The sequence below is a fragment of the Ammodytes marinus genome, assembly GCF_949987685.1.
Source record: "Ammodytes marinus genome assembly, chromosome: 1".
Lineage (NCBI taxonomy): Eukaryota > Metazoa > Chordata > Actinopteri > Uranoscopiformes > Ammodytidae > Ammodytes > Ammodytes marinus.
In genome coordinates this window covers 25,235,723-25,257,933 of record NC_137230.1, presented here as the reverse complement: position 1 = coordinate 25,257,933, position 22,211 = coordinate 25,235,723, and the positions used below count along the sequence as shown (strand labels likewise).

Here is a 22,211-nt window from a genome sequence, read left to right as displayed (position 1 = left end):
CAGCTATAAATGGCAGTATCTCTTCACCCTACACACACTTCACATTGGAAATATCTGCTTTGTCGTAAGAGTAAAGAACCAGAGGTATTCTTTTTTTTTTTTTTAAGATATTTTTTGGGCATTTCAATGCTTTATTTGACAGTGCAGAGAGACAGAGGTGAAATGGGGCAGAGAGGGGAGTGACATGCAGAGAACGACCGCGGGCGGGAATCGAGCCCGGGTCTGCTGCTGTGCCCGGCCCGGGAGGGGGACGCCTTACCAACTGAGCTAAAGGCGCCCCCCAGAGATATTCTTTTTAAAGGTGAATTATGTTACTTTGGGTTAGAAAGATAGAAAGCTTCCTGAAAAGTTAGTTTTGCTGCTGTTGTTTACAGCAGCAGGGCCCACAGTTTGGTTTACAAATATATTCTTGTCTTACGTTTGGTTTCAAGGTGCCTAAAAATTATTTTGCTTTGATTTATGATGCCAGAATTATTCAATACAAAGAATTACATTTAGAGTAAATATGTTTTTTAAACTGACTGCAGGATCTGCAAATGTAAACAAGTCCCCATCCCTTGAAACTGCAAAGTGCACCTTTAATACTACAAATCAGTAAGCGGTTTCTCAGTCAGGACCAGACACCCGATCGTTCTCGTTTGCGGCGGACAATTGCGGCGACATCTTGTTTGAGTGAAGAGACGCTCTGTTCCAGCTGCTCTGAGAAATCCCTCAGCAGACGACTCTGATCATCCACAAACAGTCTGAGCCCCAGCAGGTCAGACTCCTCCTAGAAAAACAACAGGAACGCAATGGTCGCAGTGCAGGTAAATAAATGAACACACTAGCCTCACATTTAGAAAGTGTCTGAAAACTAATCCAAACAGGTTTCCAAACAGTACTATAAACTTGAGCACTTGTAACTGACATCTCATTCTACTTTGTGCTTATCCAGATAGTTATCTGCTATAACATTTATCACTGGAAAAATGGCAAGTCTCTCACTGAGCCCCTGTCTATGATTTCCATCAACCAAAATGTTGCCCCTTGTAAAATAGCATTTTAAAATTCCCTGAAATCTATGATCATAAATGAAACTCCCTGATCATTTTACCACATTCCAAACACACCAATTTAAAATCCTGTAATCATGTTCAAACGTTTTCTTGTATGCCACTTCAATTGTGTGTCTGATTGTGTATTTTCCCCCACAGATCCACTGTTGATTAACCATGATCACAAGGCCTAATTGTAGTAAAGCCTACTAACGTGGATACTTACACTGGGCCTGTGTCTGCGCAGGCGCTGCAGCTGACCCCTGACTGAGGTCATACTGTGGTAGAAAACCTTGAGAGCCCGAGCAAACTCTGCATCGCAGCTGGGACGCACCGACCGACCACGCACGCTCTCCCCACCTCACACACACACACAGGGAGAAAGGTGAAATCATGAATATCCCCTTTTTAATATGTTAGAACCAGTTAACCAACAATATATTGACCCCAGATGCATGTTTCAGTTACCGTTCCTGGCTGTGTTGAGTTGTTCTGTCAGACTATGGTTTTCTTTTCTGAGTGAAGCATTAACACTCTTCAGTTCCTCCAAGTCCTGTTGAAGCGCTCTCACTGAACAGCTGAGTCCTGCAGAGTCTACGGGCTGCAACACACACACACACACACACACACACACACACACACACACACACACACACACACACACACACACACACACACACACACACACACACACACACACACACACACACACACACACACACACACACACACACACACACTCACACACACACTCACTCACTCATTTAAGCACATTTACATTTCTGCCCCATGTATTATTAGTTGAATAAATAATGACGCCATGCCTTCCCACTAAAGTTGCTTAGACATTTTTCTAAATAGGTATTTTCCCGACTACAAAAAACAACAACTACTGTATCTGTGTCAGAGTTTTAGATCCAGATTTAGAAACATATAGACTCAACATCAAACTCACTGCAGTTTCTGTGGGGTCCGCCTCCTCGATGATAAAGATGCCGTCTGTTGTCATCCTCACTCCCTCCAGAGATGATATGAGGTCAGTACAACCCTCTGAAAAACAAAACCAACACCTGTCACCTTGTCCATTATTCATTTCTAGTAATGACTTTAACATAGTAATAATTGGAAGATGAACGTCAATGTTGGAAAAAAATGAAAATAAAATTCCAAGTCAGCACACTCATCTCTGCAAGTTTGAGGTTGGGTTGATATCTGATTATTTTCCCAACTAACATACAATCTACTTATTTTAAATGCAGGTGTGTTTGTTTTTTTGTATTTATGTATCTAAGCCACAACTACCTAATACATTAATAAAGAGTCTTGCCCAACCAACCATCCATCTCTTCATCCTCACCCTGAAGGCCCCAGAGCTCCAGCACCAAGGCGTTGCTCTGCAGGTAGTCTAGCAGACGTTGGGAGGTCTGGAGGGAGGTAAAGTGAACTCTGTGATCCAACAGAGGATTGACGTTGTGCCACACAGCCGGGGTGTAGAGAGGCTGACTGCAGTCAAACAACCTGAAACTGACAGAGGAAATAAGCCGAAATATTGTATTATTATTGCAGGGGATTCTCTGTATCCTCCCTGCACTTCCAGCTATCTCTTTTGGCCTCAACGTGCAGCCCCATATCAGGCCTCACCCGATTTGGACCCCCCTGATGCGGGCCTCTCTGATCCAGCGGAGGCCACAGCACTGTTCCAGGACCAGCTGGAAATCCAGTCTTCGACCAAGGAACTCAGACGGGTCAATCAGGATGTCATCCTCACCCAGAGGGCTGGAACGCGAGAGAGAAAATATTTACAAGTGTAGGCCTATGAGTTTATTGGGGTTATTCATAATGTTTACGTATGTGTATGTGTCTCATACAGTCCAGTGGAGGTGCAGGGGACCAGCTGTGCTTGTAGAATGGCCTCCTCTGTGCCTTCTGACCCCAGCACCTGCACATAGAGATTATCAACCAGATATCATTCTATGTTCTACTCCATTATAATAGGGCCAAATTGGGACGTGTGTGTGTGTGTGTGTGTGTGTGTGTGTGTGTGTGTGTGTGTGTGTGTACCTCAAGTTGCTCTTCCAGAGGGATGCGGAAGGCCAAAGACTGAAGCCAGAGGTGAGCGGTGCCCAGAAGCAGAGGCTCCACTGGATCCCAGAACGGGTCTTTATCTCTGGGTAACACAGCAGAGGACAGCCCCTCTACTCTCTGACAGCAGAACCAGAGATAAGTCAAATATAAAAACAAATAGAGACATTGAGATTGTACAGTTTTATTTTAGATTCTTCAAGTGAGGCTCCCTTTCCATCAAGCTGCAGTCATGCTTAACATATTAATGGGTTTCAAGCTATTTTTCTGCTGAAAAGTTAATTTCTCTAACTACTTGTTGAATAACATAAGCAATGGTCTTTCCATTGAATTACATTATCTCCGCTCTTCTCCACCTGTTGCTGCTGGTAGACTTCTTCCATCAGGAATTTACGGTTCACAAACTTGGTCTTTGACCAGATCCACACCTGTGGAGCGGAGAGACGAGTGGGAATGTAGTTTAGACAAAGAGACATTATCTATTCACTGCCTAAAAATCTTACTCTAATTGGAAAATTAAAAAAGGGCTTCTGAGCGAAGAGATAAAGAGACCAACCTGTTTTCTTCCCACAGCAGTGACCCTGACAACAATCTCCTTCTCCAGGTCATGTCCTTTTGAATCTGACAGTGCCAGATTCTTGATCTCCAACTTAAATTCCACCGCCTAAACAAATGGCAGACGATAAAGAGCAACCATGTATATAGCTGTGTTACATATGATTGCCTCGTGACAAGTTTTATAAAAAACTTTAACACAGAAAGTGAATGTGGACATTTACAGCATGTGCATGTGGTGTGACCTTGTTCAGTTCCTGGCTCATCTGGTTAGCCTCAGCCACCATGGGCATCAGTTTAATGTAGTCGTAGAAGACTGCCAGCAGGCTGGGGTCGGTCTGACTGGACCCAACAGTGATGGACTCAACTAAACACAGACACATGAATAATATCTGACATCTCAAGTGTCCATCCAGAAATACATCTCCTCCAGCTACTGATCCTCCCACTCACCCAGGTGGAATCCATCAGCAGCAGCCAGTTCAGACTGGAAGTAGTCGTAGTCGTAGCGACTCCAGTCGTCCCCGCCCCTCTCAGAAGGATAACCAATGAACAGGTAGGTACAGTTCGAACCGAGAATGAGACGGTCCTACAGGGGAGAGAAGCACGAGAAAGAAATGGGGCTTTGTGTGTGTGTGTGTGTGTGTGTGTGTGTGTGTGTGTGTGTGTGTGTGTGTGTGTGTGTGTGTGTGTGTGTGTGTGTGTGTGTGTGTGTGTGTGTGCGTGTGTGTGTGTGTGTTCAAACATTGCTACACGTCATATCATAAGGATGGCCTATGTGTTGAGACCCACCAGGTGCTGCAGCTCAGTCGTCTGGGAGACAGCGTTGCCATTGACGATGACCTTTGACCCTGCCAAAGGGGTCAGTGTTACCTGCCGCTGTTCATTCCTGAACACAGCATGACGCTCCTGGATCCTGACAGGCAAAAACACACATACATGGGAAAGGAGAAATGTGTGTGTACTAACACAAAAATAAAGAAAAAGATAAAAGTGATCATTTGACTTTGTACTTAGAAAGGGTGACAGTGTCTGCAGACTATCCCAGCATGAAATTGGTCAAATGCAGGGGAACATCAGGAACACTTCCCCAATCAATGACACCATTTACATCCTATACTGTATAGTCGATGGCTCTGATCGTATCTTGCTCTGGCTTTGTGATGCTCTATGTGATAGAAACTCACCCTAAGCCCCTGATAGAGATGAATCTTGGGGAAGAGTCACACAGTCCGAGGTCCCACTCACCTGGACCACAAAACAGTATAAATGAGGGCTAAGGCTAAAGGCTAGAAAACTGCAACAATGGCTTACTTTCTACATCCAACTCCCTTTCCTTACATTCTCAACTCCCAACAGGTCCATGTAAAGGTGGAACTGAAGTGGAGGGTGAGATATAAAGACTGACACAGACGTACCCTCCTGAATGAAAAGCTTTACGACCCCTGACAGCTGAGCGTCCTCGTTGATGTTCAGGATGTAGGGATGCATCTGCATCATCCTCCTCTCCTGACAGGTATCCATAGAGAGACAGTATGAACAGCAATATAACATTTAGAGTTAAGAAATACTCCACTGTGCCCTTTTTGAAGCTTCTCTGAAAATAAGGATACTCCTGAGTAAGAGTATCTCTATTTAAATGTGTGTGTGTGTGTGTGTGTGTGTGTGTGTGTGTGTGTGTGTGTGTGTGTGTGTGTGTGTGTGTGTGTGTGTGTGTGTGTGTGTGTGTGTGTGTGTGTGTGTGTGTGTGTGTGCATGTACCTACCTGTGTAATGTTAGCATACTGTTGCTCCCAATCCTTGAGCGCCTCCTGCAGGTGTTGTTCCCACAGGGTCTGAATGGCTCGGATCTGGAGCTCATTGTGGGTCAGCAGCTGACGAAGCTCCTCTGAAGCGCCAAACACACACACACACACACACACACACACACACACACACACACACACACACACACACACACAAGTTGACCTCTCACCCTCCCCTGCCGAATTTTAGTCAGTTCTAGGAAGTGAGTCTTACTGGTCTCATCGTTGGTTCTTCGCCCCTCCTGACCCAGCCGGCTCAGTCGTTGCAGCAGCCTGGCGTTCTCTGCCTTTAGCTCTTTGACCAGTCGCTCAGTGGGGCTCTCATTCACCACAGCCCGATTCTGGATGCGCTTTGCCCTAAAGAGATGAGGGTGGTGGGGGTCACAGCAAGTGTGTGGATGGGGAGGGGGGGCATTATGAACAGAGGTAATTGGTTAAAGGCCAAGAAAATACAGGGGATGGTGTTTTATACTGGTGGAAACCTGCTTCGTTTGTGATGGTTGCCACTGCATGAATGGTGTGTCGTACCTCTCAGCATAGCGCAGGGTTGACAGAGACTCTTCATAGCAGATATCAGCTGGGCTCAGCGTGGCAATCTTGAAAAATGGATGGAGGTACAAAATTAGAAATGGCTTTATTGACCTTAACTACATGAAGTAAACACAATGTCACAACATCAGTGTTACCATAACGGTGCGACTGTTTCCTCCCAGCGCCGACTGCAGCAGCTTGGTGAGAACTGAGTCTCTGTAGGGGATGTGGACAACCTTCTTCCCCACCGCCACATCAGCGAGGGAGCTGGAGGAGAGGATAGGATGTGAAAAACACTGGTAGACCAAACTGCATGAAAACTACATTAAAGCAGCAAACAGCAGACCAACCTGATAACATTGCCCAGGGTGGTGAGGCTCAGGTTGATGGCTGTGCCCTCTTTGAGCCTGTCGGCCTCCGATCCCGTCGATCGCTGACGCTCACTGCCAGCCAGATCCACCAGGTTAATGTTGGACTGCTTTGTGATGCTCTCTTTGGAAAAGATCTGACAGGGAGTCGCAGCACACAACAAATGCTTGGGCAAAACTGGGATACAGTCCCAACATACATTCTGTAAAAAGACACTAGCACCAGTTAACTTTAGTGAATGCAAAACTAAAACATGAATGAAAACACAGGTTTTTATGCATCTACACAGTTTCTCAACAATGTGAATTCTGGATGCGGTGATTCTGGGATAAATCTAAGCGCGTCAAGTGGAGTCCCTCACCTGTTTGAGCTGGAGGATAATGAGCATGTGAGAGCGACTGCTGTTGGCGTTCATGTGAGTGGCAGCAGTGGTTCGGGTCCTGGTCCCCTGCTCCATCAGCTGCTCAACCTACAACAGAAAGAATATTCACACTTCAACACAAAAACACTAACTCGGAAGGAGATCTTGAAACATCACTTGTAGCTCCCATTTATTTTCTTAGCTGTTAAGATTACAAACTCAACACTCACAGGCCTTGACTCTGGTTTCTTTAAGTAAAGTAAATAAAAGAGAATTCCAGAGGAGACCACGGAGGATTTTGGGGGCTCAGCACTCAGAGATGAATGTAAAACTTAGGATGGCAGTTATCTATCCATTCCTTCTTTGACCGTCTCACAGAGTTTGTTCTAATATTTATAAACATTATTTGTATAGTGACTTTCTTTACAATAATAAAACGTGCTGGACAAAAATAGCTTTCACAAAGAAAAATGTTTTATGAAGAGTTGATATTTGGTTTGTCTGAGCATGGTAATAGTGTGGGGACTCAAACAGCAAAGCACGATCACCCTTCTTCACATACTGTGACCTGGGAATAACCAGCAGGGCTCCTCCCATCCATGGATCTTGGCCATTTAGGGTGTTAAAACTAAGCAATTACATTTTTTGAAATTGAATATGGAGGTGTTTCTGTCTATATACGCCCTCCTTCATCCACCTGTGAGGCGCTGTCACACGGGACTGTCCTCAGACCCTCCACGTAGAAGCCTCTCTGCTGCTCCTCTCTGACTCTGAGACCACCCGGAGTACGAGACCCTCGAGACAGCAGGTCAGCCACCTGGACAACCAGAGGAGAGAGAGACACACACACAAGGTGAAATGAGGCTCTAGTCTAGATGATCTACTTAAGCAGTGACTTGTAGAGAAGAGAAAAAAGATGATAGGAAAGAGAAAGGAAAGCAAAAATGACCTTAGCTGCATTCCTCCACTGTTACCTGCTCATTGTAGATTTCCACCATACTGAAAAAGACCTGTGTAGACATTCCAGAACATGGACATTTAGAAACTTCATAACCACCACTATACGTACACCTATTCATGATGGCACAGTGTGTGCTGTTAACGACGAAACGGGCTCACTCACTCTTTACCTGACACTGTCTGGTGTCCTGGTTTTCTCGAATGGCCTGAAACAGCCGCTTGCAGAGTTTGGGCACCAGGCCTTTGTTGGGACCGTAGCCCACCATTGAGTAGCTCTTCCCTGAGCCAGTCTGCCCATAGGCTAGCAGTGTGGCATTGTAACCCTATGTGCACACATTTTTTCAGGACTTTGAAAATGGTTTTATTCGACTAGCACAGAACTAAGAAAAGAAAAAAAAAAGCCACAGGGCTTTGTGATAAAAATGTGATGACATGATGATTGCTACCTGCAGGGCGTTCTCCAGTATTCCCTCTCCCAGGTCCTGGAACACACTGTCCTGAAGGTAGATGATATTCTGTGAGCTGAAAACGTTTAACTTTATGATCAAGCTCCGTTTACCCCATTTAGTCCCATTCTAGGTCATGTCTACATTTCTTTTGTCTCAATTATTTGTTCTACTTGTTGTGTAGCGTTCACTAGGGGAGACCGGGTTATGGTTGTAACACTTTTTACCTCAGCACCTGTAACTCACTGGATTTTATTCACTAATTCAAATGTCCATACAAAATGTATTGAACAGAGAGAACATTTCAGAAAGAGGCCTCTGTTTCTGTGACTGACCAGAACTTCCAATCCATGTTCCTTTTTCCCTCTAAATGTGTGAATGAATCTACTATAGGGACAAACTTTCTGAACATTGTGTAGCCTATGTTCTTTGGGTTTGAATGAAAGCACCATATATTGTTGACCTCAGTCACAGCTGACCTGGTCGGCGTATCGTCCCCCGGGCTCTTCGGGCACGCAGAGGCCTTGGCGGTCTTGCGTGAAGCCGCTGTGGGACCAGTAGGCGTAGTCGAAACAGAAGGAACGGCGGCTCTGGGAGTCCCGCGGGTCCTGGATGGTGATGGAGCTGGACGCCATGGAGACCACACAGCAGCCGCCTGCATCTCTCTCTCTCTGCGCAGAGGAAAGAGGTGAAGAAGATAAGAGGAGAGAAAAGATGGGATTTCTCTTGTTTGGATTTCAAGATTTCAAAAATGGGAGGAAGTAAAAGTAAAAGAATAATGGTTGGGTGTGTTTAATCTATATTGCGTAACTTCTGTGTGTGTCCCCCCCCCCCATGACAAATTCCAATTTCAACCACACAAGGTCAAATCATCCTCTGTTGGCATGCTCAAACATCTGTGAATAAGCAGGTAAAGCTGCAATGTTAGAACCTGAAAGATGAGATAGAACTTAAATATTCTTAAGGAACAATTGCAGTAGAAAGTCAGAAGAGTGAATATACAATATGAAAACTGTTTTAGTTAGGCCTAATATTCATGAATTAATTCTATGAATTAACAAGTTTTGTCAAGTCAATACAATAACTGCTCTATGTACTTTTTGAGCTTTCAGGGTCCATCAGTGTAATATAAAGTATACAGTAGGCTAGGCCATCTGTACATGTGCTACCAAAGGATTACAGTAGGCTACACTGCATCATATGCCTACATTAGTAAAACGTCAGGCAAATAAATAACATATTGAGCGAAATAGGGAATGGATAACGGCTTTCAAAGGTGACATATTCTACATTAACACACAGCTCACTGACCTTGTTAAAGGGTCGGACTCTGACGGCCACCTTCACGCAGTCCTTGCTATGCATGTCTGAGGCTTTAGCCCTCATGGTGCAGCAGGCAGGAGACTGACACACTGAGTGATCAGCTCCCGCACACAGAACAACACAGGTCCACAGTGTAGAGTTACACGCCGCCGTTTAGCTGCTGAAAGGTGGATGCGACCCTGGATATTGGGGACAGTGATGTGTAGTAGACTATACGGTCACAGACTCAAATAAATATCAACTAGAAGAATGACTTATGCATGGTATTTTGATTAAATGTAGCCGAGTGATCACCAGCATTAAACATGGGAAAAAAATGTATCTGCTTTTCGTTTAGGCTACTTCTTGTGCCCCCACTCTGGTGTTTTGATAGTGAAGTGGAGCAGAGAGAAGGCCGGTATCACTTTCACCTTGTCCACATCTATAAATTATAGAGGAGAGACAGAGAACTGCGGAGTCAAATTTATAGAGGGAAGTACCACACGTTTACAACTACATTGGTAAACATTTCCGCTTTATGCTTAGGGCTATATTTCTGATATTAACCATGACCTGATGGGCCAATTAAAAGGTTCCTTTTCAAACTGGTAGCCTTTGGGAGTTTTTCTGATATCTGAAGCACCAACAGGACAATGTCTCAGATATTTTTGAAGGATTAATTTGAGGTTTCATTAGTAGCTCCTTTCAGTTGTCCATTGCACAGCTCAATACAGCCCCTCAGTCCACAAACACGTGCACTTGAGACAGTAAATTGAAACGGAGACAATCACTGAACACCAGAGGGAACGGAGTATCAAAGCTTTAACGTGTTTATCAAAGAGCAGCCATCAAAAATAAGACATTCATTGGAAAATAGCCTATGTGTTAGATGGTGGCCATAAATGTAATCAAACAAACCTATTAACATATCCCAAAACAATTTGAACTACAAACCGCTGTGCAAGTCTTCGCCCCCCTCCCCACCCCCACACTATACAACATCCCCATTGCATACAATAAAAACAGTCCAAATCAATAGTTTACAAGTCTCCGTCAGTCACAGAAACCCACAAATCGACTGGATATTAAGACTATGGCATAGGCAGACTGATCAGATAAACAAAAGCATTCAAGACACTGAAAACTCCAAAATGAACATTATTCTGTCGGATTTATTTTATTTTATTTTGAACATAGCAAAAGACGATTTACAAAATGTTTCAGTAGAATTTTTTATCTCCACTGGTTTGGTTGCTTTTCTTCTTAAATAGAAAAAACAGCAGGCCTCCAAATCTTAAAATTAAACAGCAAAACAAAAAAAGAAATAGCAACAATGAAGAAAAAATAAAATTAAAAGACAATGTCAATAAAACTCTTAATTAGAGGAAAGTTGGGTTCAGTCTCTCAGGGTATTAAAAGGGAGCCTCTTACCGCCAACGTTGAGCACTTTCCTTTGTGCTTTTCTGTTTCTAGAGAATGAAGCGGATTACGAAAAGCATCGCAAAGTCACAAAATGGCCACAAATACGATAGTTAATACGAGCAAAATGTGTAAACTCCAAAAATATAATCCTCTCTCACACTGCCATCCCACCAGTGCGTTTTGTCCCAAAAATAGATTTTGCATGCCGCCATTGCTTTTATTTTAGCGTCCTACAGGGAGGTCGACGTACAAACACCGGTATTGGAGGAAATGTGGGTTTAGGCATACACTTTTATTCGACAGCTCCTGACAAGAGTTGGTTGAGATTTTCCAGGCGGCTGTGTGAGGTTCACTGGTTCAAACCACCGACTAACTCCTCAGAGTTTCTTCCTCCGTGTGACAGGTTTTGGAAATACGGTGTCCATAATGCGTTTGCGTCGTAGGTTTATTCTGGGGGACGGGACCTCCCCCTCCTTAATCCGCTGCTGTGCTCGTGGGAGCGGATCGGCTGGGCTGGGCAGAGGCGAGAGCAGTTCCACCTCTATTACAGGACGCGACTTCGAAACCCCTTTGGATCTGAAGATGGAGAAAGAAAGAAAAAAATCTGAGCAAGTAGGTATTTTCTTTCCAGTAAACACACGGAGCACACTCGAGCAAAAAACTATTAAAGCAAACAACAAACATACAAAAAGTTACTTTTTCCTCTATGTCACTGAAAAAAATATCTGTTTTATGAAAGTAAACTTAAATTCTTATAAGTAAGCAGTTCCTTGTTATTTCCCCAAGACTTATTATGCTAACAAGGACTTACTTGGCTTGTCGTTTGCCCGTTTTTCTGGTCTTAGCACCAGCTTCTTTCTCTACTTCCACATTATTACCTTCCGAAGCAATTTCATCCTGGAAAAGAAAGGGGGAAAAAAACATATTACAAAATGTAGAAAATAAATAAATAACTTAACGTTGTTCATTCATATAATTTCCCTATCTACGTGATCATGCTTATTACTATGGCTCCTGTCATTTTGGAGCAGTTAAGAGGCTACGCAACTAACAAGTGACAATGTAGAAGAAAAATGAATGCAACCAAAGAGCAGGGAAACAAAGCAGCTGCTAAAATTAAACTGTAATTTTTACACTGCAACAGACTTGCATACATTCAGCAAAGATGACACTAGCGTGGTCTAAATCAAAATTTGTTCTTAAAACATTTTAGAATTTTACCTCTACATTTCATTTTTGAGGATGAATCAAAAACAACTATTTGCTTAGGGAACAATGAACTCATGGAATTAGAATTTGGAGTTAACTCCAACCTCCTCCACACTAACAGCGTGAAGCTCGTCAGCAGAAGCACTTACATGAGGAGCCACAGAGGTGTCTTTGACAGCTCCTCTCCTGCTGCGAGTGACGGGCACAGCAGACTCTTCGGTCGGCCCTGGAGAATCTGTCCTTTTAGCTGACACACACACAGACAATGCACGGTTAAAACCATCACGGATGAAACTGATTGATGGAAAGCTGTGAAGGTGAAAAGATGCATGGCTCACCTCTTGTTCTTCTTCGTGAGGGGGAGTAGATAAATGAATTCTCGACTGGACTAGACTCGTCCTCTTCGGGTAGCGAGAGAACCTCTGCCGCCATCTTTGTGCTCCTCTTGCTGGTTCTTACCATCTTTGTTACGACAACTCCACCTGTAATTGCATAACAGAGACATTCACACTTAAACGTTCATGTTCATACATTTAACCCATTGATGACGGCTGCTGCGCGACGCCACATTGTATCTCCTGCCGGCTGCTGCGTAGCGCAGCATTGTTACTTTATCTAGTTTTCATGGCGTGTGCCGCATAGAATGTACAGTCATTTGTTCAAATACACACAAGGTGGGTTTTGTTGATTTTTTAAGACCACGTGACCACCCAAAAGTTGTGTCGTTTGCCGAAAATCACGTCAATCAAAAAAATAAAAAATAAAAAATAAATAATTATAATAAAAATACCCCGGCTGTGTCGGCGATCGTGTATTACAGAACAGTTAGTGGCGTTCGGAAGCGCAAAATATAGGTCTAGGCCTACTATAGACTACTGACGAAAATCACACAACATATTGCATCTATTTATTAACAATATTTATGAATTTAGGCTACCGTACTTTCCGTACTATAAGCCGCACTGGACAATAAGCCGCAGGTGTTATAATGTTTAATTACCATATGTAAGAGTTCGTGCACAGAGGGGATTGTCGGGAAAGAGATGGCTGCTTGAGGAAGCTCCCATATATTAACATTTCAACAAACAAGTTGCATATTTGCATAACGTAAGTAAGTGTTACCATTTTGTGCAATAGTAGCTATTAGGGATGGGCACGAGTGTTTTCGCTACTGGTGTGATCGCTTGCATTCCTCGAGGATCAATCGATTCCTCGTTAAACTTTTTTCTATTTTTAGGACGCAACGCATCTGTCTACAGAACAACGGTTGACCGCAATAAAGCGCTCAATGCTTATGTCAAACAGTCACAGATGCCATATGATATTAAGGATTTATTTTCCACAAGTTTAAAACACATTTTCCTAACTGAAAGTAATTAAATAAGCGGGCCACAATTTAAACCGATCGAGTAGGTCTGCGGTGGAGAGAGAATATATCTGTCTTATCTTTATCCCTCCACTGCACACTCAGTCACTAAAATCCATGCTAAAAGGAAGCAGGATTATAACCTCATTTAACAAATTTTTTAATATTTTATATTATTATTATTTTTTTTTTCTCCCCAATCTAATTTTGACGTTTTTTAGAAAAATGTGATGGTTTGTAAGCGCTAACAGAGCATGTTTAAATAAAACCTGTGAACCTTAACTTTTAAATGTATTTTATTTCATGTTTCTATGTGCTACACAGGCTTAGATATTAAGGTTTTGGTAGACTTGACAATTCGTACAATTTTTTCAGAAAACCCCTCAGGCATTAAGGCAGGGTTCGACATAACTATAGCCCGATGGCCCGGGGCCAGTAAAATCATATGCAGGGCAAGTTGATTGGCCAGTCACTGTCCCGCCCGGGCCAGTGACTGGCCAATCACAGTTCAGTATCTTTTTGTAGACTACATCATGGTTCATTGAAATGCGCGTTCAGAGTCGTAATGAAAGCAGTGTTTATTTAAGACTCAATATAATAAACCTAATATAAAATATATTTTTTAATGAAAGGCCAGTGGACAACCGATGCGTGGGCGTTTTGACAGGCGGAGCAACAAGCGGTTGCACTCTCGCTCCGTTGGCAGAGCTGCCTACCGTCCGCCTGCGAGTCGACAAATCAATCGACTTACTCTGCCCCCTTTCTTTCTTCCCACAGCAGAGGTTGAGGTGCAGAAAATGATAACTGCGCTTTTCCTTTATCTGCCGCCGTAATGTTACAGTATTTGCATCCAAGCCCCAATGGTAATACAAATGAGAGGCGTTATTTAAACGCTGTGAATGCGTCTCCGGTGATTGTGTCGGTTGTAGACAGAAACGAACGGAGGGACTCCGCTCACTGTACAGTTCCTATAGTCGCGCAGTTTGGCACTGTGTTTTCAGGCTCGAGACATTCAATCAGATCGCGGAAGTCTTTCCCATTGAAATCGCTAACGGGGAGAATATCCCCGGTTATTATTTTAGCCACAAACCACAGTTCATCTGCGCGGCGGCTCACACGCTGGCGAGATCTCACGGTGAAACGCTGCTGTGATCGCACGAAGGCATTGTGTGTTTCTAAGGTGATTTAACGTCATGATCAGTCTTAGACGAGCGTTTAACTTATGCGGCATATTTTGCACTGCATTGTTTTTTATCAATAGTTTGAAAACATGGTCCCACACCGGACTCTTATGTGAAGCTGACACTTCATGCTGAAGTGACGCTCCTGCTGCGCGCTCACGACCAGACGTGAACTCACATACACGGTGAAATCTCCCATTAAAAAAACGGCATAACCCACTGATTTTCGGATTTCTATTCTATTTTTAAAGTCAACTTGAGCGCAAGTGGAAAACCGGTCATTCGGTCGACACATTCACATCCCTAATGCATATAGAGAAAGTAATAAAAACAGCCTACCACACCACAAAGAATGATCAGACCTTCTGTTAACAGAATTTAATTTGCTTTATAATTGTATAATATTTTAATGCACAATACATGCTTTCTGGCTGTTGAACTTTGTCCCAGTAAACTAACAGCCCCAAAGTGTTTTGCTAAGACAAAAGTTGTTGTTTAGCCTTGAAGAAGAAACTGCCTAATAAGATTTTGGCACATACAGAGGTATGACGCATTCATGTGCACAGTAGTTGAGGAGAAATGACTCCCTTTATTCTGTTATCAGACATTGTATGAAAGATAACACCAGCTGAGATGAATTTCTGGGAATATCTGCCTAATTAAAAACATTTCTGCTTTCGCCAGCAAAACAAGGGCTGGACACACCAAACCTAGTATGTGTTTGCGCACACACCACCTTCTCTTGCATATAATCCCATGTACACTGTTCATTTCTTTGTATTCAACCATGTACCAAACCAGATACATTGTTGATTCCCTTGTATGATGTTTGCAAGTAAATTTCACCTGCTTTTCAAGAAAGCCTGACTCAGTTTCAATTATTCAAATACTTGGGTAAATGATTCTAGTAACACCTTCATCTCTTATTTTTTTTTATGTTTGAACATGACTTCTGCAGGTGAACTATTCATTAAACTGCCCAAATTCAAGAATAAAAACAACCATCAAACTACTGGACTTTAAAATACTGGCCGACTCTTTCAACATACTTTCAGTTGTAGGCTTCTAATTCAATATGTTTGCCTGGTTTTATATTATGTGTATGAGCAATATCAACATTTCATATAATTAACTAAAAGAAAAATAACCAAATCTAAAAGGGAATATCTATACTGTTACAGTATAGATATTCACTTTAGATCTGGTTATCTTTCTTTATTTTTCTAATACAGGTATTATAATTATTGACACTAAATTATGAAGAAAAAAAAAGTGTGTGCAGGGCCAGTGAAAATATACAAGGGGCCAGTAAAACTCGGATCCACTGGCCCGGCGGGCCAGTAGGAAAAAAAAGTTATGTTGAACCCTGATTAAGGACATGCCTCCTAGATTGCCATAGTCATCAATGGGTTAAACTTCTTTATTCTATAGAAGTTATCACAGAATCTGGGATAGTGTTGTCTTACCAATACTTGTATTAATTATTAGTTATGTTCTACTTTTGGTTTGTACCCAGCCTTATACATACCTTCCTGCTTCTCTTCCTCATCCTGAAGTCTCTTGATGAGGGCATCAGCGACGGGGGTTTCTGAATACACCTCTAGTGGCGAGTCCAGTAAGGGCAGCTCCTCCTCGGGGTGATTCCAGAGTTTGCTTCTACTTGGTCGAAGGGAGGAGTTGGAGTGAGCAGCACTGCTGTTCAGTACAGGCTCAGGTAAAATGTCCATTTCTTTGTCATTTTCAGTGATCTTCACGCCTCTCGTCTTCCTGGCACTCTGAGGAAGTGACACAGGGACTAGAATCACCTGGGAGTGTTAAATGTCAATGATTAATGTGGATGGAAGGAAAAATATATGATGTACAAAAAAAAAACTAAAATTGATACTATGGAGGTCAACCTAGAAATGGTAGGGGAAGTTATGTTTAAATGTTACCCTTTTATGCAAAATACACCTATTCATGTTTTTTCAACATTAATATGGGTCCTCTGTATGAATAGAGAAGTATGAAAAGTAAAGTATGAGAAATCCTGTGTTCAAAAACACCAGTCAGATATCACCCCTCTTATGACATCATAAGAGAAGAAGCCACACCACCAATTTAGCACCATCTCCATCTGTGATCAGCACAGAATCTAACTGGCAGTTTGATTCTAGGGCTGGCCCGAATGCCATTTTTCAGGCTTCGAGTATTCGTTGGTTTTTCCGAGCAAATATTCGGATATTCGTTCCAGAAAAACACACCATCAAACCAACATTAATAATGCCAATGTACTCACTGAAACCGAGTGTGTGAGCCGAGGCAGCAAGCTGCGTAGTTTGTTGATTCTTTAATAACTTTCAAATGGTAGCAGGGTTCAACATAACTTTTTTTTTCCTACTGGCCCGCCGGGCCAGTGGATCCGAGTTTTACTGGCCCCTTGTATATTTTCACTGGCCCTGCACACACTTTTTTTTCTTCATAATTTAGTGTCAATAATTTTAATACCTGTATTAGAAAAATAACCATATCTAAAGGGAATATCTATACTGTAACAGTATAGATATTCCCTTTAAATTTGGTTATTTTTCTTTTAGTTAATTATATGAAATGTTGATATTGCTCATACACATAATATAAAACCAGGCAAACATATTGAATTTGAAGCCTACAACTGAAAGTATGTTGAAAGAGTGGGCCAGTATTTTAAAGTCCAGTAGTTTGATGATTGTTTTTATTCTTGAATTTGGGCCGTTTAATGAATAGTTCACCTGCAGAAGTCATGTTCAAACATAAAAAAAAATAAGAGATGAAAGTCTGATCATTCTTTGTGGTGTGGTAGGCTGTTTTTATTACTTTCTCTATATGCATTAGGGATGTGAATGTGTCGACCGAATGACCGGTTTTCCACTTGCGCTCAAGTTGACTTTAAAAATAGAATAGAAATCCGAAAATCAGTGGGTTATGCCGTTTTTTTTAATGGGAGATTTCACCGTGTACGAGTTCACGTCTGGTCGTGAGCGCGCTGCAGGAGTGTCACTTCTCCATGAAGTGTCAGCTTCACATAAGAGTCCGGTGTGGGACCATTTTTTCAAACTATTGATAAAAAACAATGCAGTGCAAAATATGCAGCATAAGTTAAACGCTCGTCTGAGACTATGACGTTAAATCACCTTAGAAACACACAATGCCTTCGTCCGATCGCAGCAGCGTTTCACCTTCTGATCTCGCCAGCGAGTGAGCCGCCGCGCAGATGAGCTGTGGTTTGTGGCTAAAATAATAACCGGGGATATTCTCCCCGTTAGCGATTTCAATGGGAAAGACTTCCGCGATCTGATTGAATGTCTCGAGCCTGAAAACACAGTGCCAAACTGCGCGACTATAGGAACTGTACAGTGAGCGGAGTCCCTCCGTTCGTTTCTGTCTACAACCGACACAATCACCGGAGACGCATTCACAGCGTTTAAATAAAGCCTCTCATTTGTATTACCATTGGGGCTTGGATACAAATACTGCAACATTACGGCGGCAGATAAAGGAAAAGCGCAGTTATCATTTTCTGCACCTCAACCTCTGCTGTGGGAAGAAAGAAAGGGGGCAAAGCAAGTCGATTGATTTGTCGACTGACAGGCGGACGGTAGGCAGTTCTGCCAACGGAGCGAGAGTGCACCCGCTTGTTGCTCCGCTTGTCAAAACGCCCACGCATCGGTTGTCCACTATAAAAAAATATATTTTATATTAGGTTTATTATATTGAGTCTTAAATAAACACTGCTTTCATTCCGACTCTCAACGCACATTTCAATGAACCATGATGTAGTCTACAAAAAGATACTGAACTGTGATTGGCCAGTCACTGGCCCGGGCGGGCCAGTGACTGGCCAATCAACTTGCCCTGCATATGATTTTACTGGCCCCGGGCCATCGGGCTATACGTTATGTCGAACCCTGGGTAGTAAAGTCGGAGTTCCTTACTTTTTCCCCGTGGAGGCAAACAGCTGTTTTTCCGTTCCAAATCAGCTGTCCTCTGCGCCATCGTAACCCATACAGGAGCTTATCAATTCATCCAGGAACGTGCATCTTTTCGGCGATTTATAAATCCATACAAAGATCCAATATTGATAGTCTTTTGTGTCCATATTATATCCATTATTGACTGCCTATTCCCATGATGCAAGCAAGTCACGGTTGATGATGGCTGAATAGCATGGCTGAATGTAAACAAACAGCTGAGCTAAGCTAACGTTAGCATTACGTCAAGCATTACCTTTCCTTCCGAAATCGCGCTAATGTTGTGGTAGCCTATAGAGTTATTAGGAACACAATCTATTCTTCCTCCATCTCTCTCTGCCTCCTGCGCTTGGTGCCGCTTTTAGTTTGCCTCACTCTGGTAACATCACATAGCCTACTACAGCTGATATCACTGGTTTCGCTTTGAAAGGGCAACTGCCAACTAGTTCAAAGTTCAAATAATTCAATAATATATTTTAAATTAACGTCCAATTTGTATTTTACAATTGTTTTATAACTTGTATTATCCAAATATTATTTGCTGACAAAATATACTGCAGTTTGAGCTACCTTTGCAAAAAAAAAAAAAAAAAAGAAAAAAAAGAAACGAATATCCCGAATACTGAATTGAGCTCCGAATACTAATTTAACAAACGAATACTCGGATATTCGAATAATTCGGGCCAGCCCTATTTGATTCACACTGGAAGTTAGTTTCAGGGCCAATCAGAGCAGACTGGGCTTTTTGGAAGGCGGGGTTAAAAGAAAACTGAGCTTTTCAGACAGGGGCAAAGAGGAGATTCAGCAATGGCACTGTAAGAAATATAAAGGGTTTTCTGGACATTACATCATGAAAACAGTTTTTAGTAGAAACCTTAAATTACTATTATTAACCTGAAAATTAAAAAATGTGACTTTAAAAAAAGGAAAGTGAGTAGATTTTACATCAAACAAAATGATATGTCAATATTGAAATAAAGAGAACGAGATGTCCTATAAAGGGTTATGTTATTGTTACTTTACAGACAAAAGCATTATCTGAGATTATCTTGACATCAACAACTTCCAAAAAATACTTACTTTTGGATAGACATGTAGGGTATTCCGGTTTGATTGTCGAGTTGTCCTGCTGGGGCTGGAAACTTGCGTTCCTGTGTTCCTTTCCGCCTCCTCCTCCTGCGTGGCCGGCTGCATCTCTGTTGGGTCCGTCTTACTTTTCCTGGAGTTGCGTTTGACTGGTAAGGCTAAGACCTCGTCCAGTTCCTTCTCTTCATTCAGGATCTCCAAGGGTTTTGATGCCACCTCGCTGCTACCCACCGTCCTCCTGCTGGACCTCCTCGGAGTGCTTCCTGGAGCGGTCTGGCGTCTCACCGGCGTCTTTGAGGTCGCTCGTCGAGTGACCTTTGCATCTGTGACCTCATCATCTTTGATCTCATCCTCTGTGGCTGTAGACACCTCCTCACTTCCACTCTGTTGGCTCGACTTTCTTGGAGTGGCCTTCTGGGAAATTGTCCGCCGTCTGGATGGAGAAGACCTGGAGGTCGTTGCGGTTGGGGCGTTGTCATCATCGCGGGCCTCCACCTCTTCGCCCTCGTCTTTAGGAGGCTCGGGCTGAGCTTTGCGATTGCTTCTTCGAGGCGTGCTAGCCAGGACTTTGATCTCCTTGTTGTTTGCTGTACTTTTTCTAGGAGTACAACTAGGCTTGGCAGGGACTAGAGTGCTTGGTTCTTCCTCCTCTGTCTCATCCATTTCCTCTGTGACGGGAGAGATAAAGGTGACCGTCCTCCCCCTCGTGGTCCTCCTTGTTGGAGTAGAAGGAGCATTCTTTTTCCTCAGCAAGGAGGGGGTTTCCGGCACAGGCTGTTCCTCTAGCTGGATACTTGAGCTCAAAACCTGCTTCATGGGCTTGTCTTCTTCGACAGCTTTGACTTTCTTCGGTCTCCCCCTGGTTCTTTTTGTAGGTTCTTTCTCTGCCTTAATTTCTTCCCCGTTTTCCTCTTCTGAAACAGTGTTTTTCTTCCCCTCCACCACAACAGTCACCATCTCTATGCTTGGGACAACATCTGTGTTGAGAGACCCATCCTCTTCAGGGACTTCCTGGTCCTCAGCCAGTGTTGATTTGTCCATCAGCTCCTCAGCAGTTGTTAGTTTGTCCATCACCTCCTCAGCAGATGTTGGTTTGTCCTCCTCTACCTCCTCTCTCATCTCTACGCTGGAGATAATCTCTGTGTCCATAGTAACAGGCCCTTTCTCTTCAGTCACTTCCTGGTCCTCAGGAGGTGTTTCTTTGTCCTCATCTCCCATCACCTCCTCAGCAGTGGTTGTTTTTTCCCCTTCCTCCTCAGCAGATGTTGGTATGTCCTCCTCTTCTTCTTCCTCTTCCATCTCTATGTTGGGGAGAATCTCTGTGTCCATAGTAACAGGCCCATTCTCTTCAGTGACTTCCTGGTCCTCAGGAGGTGTTTCTTTGTCCTCATCTCCCATCACCACCTCAGCAGTGGTTGGTTTTTCCACTTCCTCCTCAGCAGATGTTGGTATGTCCGCCTCTTCTTCCTCTCCCATCTCTATACTGGGGAGAATCTCTGTGTCCATAGTAACAGGTCCATTCTCGTCAGGCACTTCCTGGTCCTCAGCAGTTATTGGTTTGTCCTGCTCCTCTCCCATCTCTTCCTGTTTTCCCTCCTCTTCCTCCTCTTCCATCTCCTCCTCAGTAGGCCTTAGTTTTTCCTCCTCCTCAGCAGCATCTTTCTTTGCCATATAGTCCATGTCGTCAACAACTTCTGGGAGTTCTCCCATTGGACTTGACTCAAAAACTAAAACACCTGCAGCTTCATGATCTTCAGCTAACTGTACCACCACCTCTGCTTCCAGCTCTTCTTTCGCATCTTCTGCCTCTTGGTTTCCCCCAGTGTTTTCAGTTTGCAGGTCAGTGACTATAACAAGTTCAGACTTGGTCTGTCCATCTACCTCATTGGCTTCATCAAATGTCTCTTTCCTCTGGTCCTCTCCTGAGGTTTCTCCGGACAGTGGAAGGTCCTGATCATCTGCGCCTAGAAGAATAACCTCGGGGTCGGCCACAAGTTCAGCACTCTTTTCCTCTACTGGAGACAGGATGGGAGGTTCAGGGGACTCCAGCTCATTCTCCATAGGCAGCGTGTCTGCCTCTTTATCCACATCGTCTTCCACATCCAGCATTAGAGAAAAAACGGCGGGAGCTTCAGACGTCGGCTCGTCGGGCACAACCATCTGCTGAAGCTCAGGATGACCCAGCTGAGAGGTGTCCACCAGGCCGTCCTGGTCCTCCATGAGATCCAGGGGCACCAGAAGAGTGGTGGAAGGTTTGAGCTCCATGTAGGAGGAGCCTTGGTCTTCCTCCTTGACTGTCTCCATCACACCATCATCAGCCCTGAGTCTCACCATCACCACCTCCCCCTCCATGTCCTCCTCTAACATCTGCAATGCAGCAAACACAGGTGAAGTTGTGTTTATCAAAAAAGAAATGTGTTTATGTAAATGCAAATGTGTTGTTTTACTACAGTCCAAAATCACAGATATTCAGTTTAAAGTACAAATCCTATCCTTACATTAAAGTCAATGGAA

General features: G+C 43.3%; 2 protein-coding genes across 3 annotated transcripts in view; both read right to left on the bottom strand.

The window, feature by feature from the left end:
• Positions 1 to 604: 604 nt before the first annotated feature.
• Positions 605 to 9,543, bottom strand: kif28 (kinesin family member 28). Its single transcript, XM_080053795.1, has 27 exons — positions 9,454 to 9,543; positions 8,622 to 8,813; positions 8,143 to 8,193; positions 7,867 to 8,019; positions 7,711 to 7,746; positions 7,434 to 7,553; positions 6,737 to 6,844; positions 6,357 to 6,511; positions 6,162 to 6,273; positions 6,004 to 6,071; positions 5,690 to 5,832; positions 5,437 to 5,558; positions 5,090 to 5,180; positions 4,859 to 4,919; positions 4,464 to 4,587; positions 4,125 to 4,260; positions 3,917 to 4,038; positions 3,673 to 3,780; positions 3,452 to 3,544; positions 3,096 to 3,236; positions 2,903 to 2,973; positions 2,676 to 2,810; positions 2,392 to 2,558; positions 1,990 to 2,084; positions 1,503 to 1,635; positions 1,261 to 1,394; positions 605 to 769 (listed from the first exon to the last, which is right to left on the bottom strand). The coding sequence occupies exons 1-27, from the start codon at positions 9,526 to 9,528 to the stop codon at positions 611 to 613; spliced, it is 3,105 nt and encodes a 1,034-aa protein (XP_079909921.1). The 5' UTR covers positions 9,529 to 9,543; the 3' UTR covers positions 605 to 610.
• A 986-nt stretch (positions 9,544 to 10,529) lies between these two features.
• Positions 10,530 to 22,211, bottom strand: part of ahctf1 (AT hook containing transcription factor 1) — a 33,877-nt gene continuing 22,195 nt past the window's right edge. The window contains exons 35-40 of one of the 2 annotated variants that reach the window (XM_080027663.1): positions 19,692 to 22,064; positions 16,151 to 16,427; positions 12,414 to 12,557; positions 12,225 to 12,322; positions 11,678 to 11,763; positions 10,530 to 11,442 (exon numbers count right to left, since the gene is read on the bottom strand). In XM_080027663.1, the coding sequence (XP_079883789.1) occupies positions 11,244 to 11,442; positions 11,678 to 11,763; positions 12,225 to 12,322; positions 12,414 to 12,557; positions 16,151 to 16,427; positions 19,692 to 22,064 (3,177 nt within the window). In that variant the 3' untranslated portion in view covers positions 10,530 to 11,243. The remainder of the gene's footprint in view (positions 11,443 to 11,677; positions 11,764 to 12,224; positions 12,323 to 12,413; positions 12,558 to 16,150; positions 16,428 to 19,691; positions 22,065 to 22,211) is intronic. The other variant, XM_080027664.1, reaches the window with a different exon arrangement.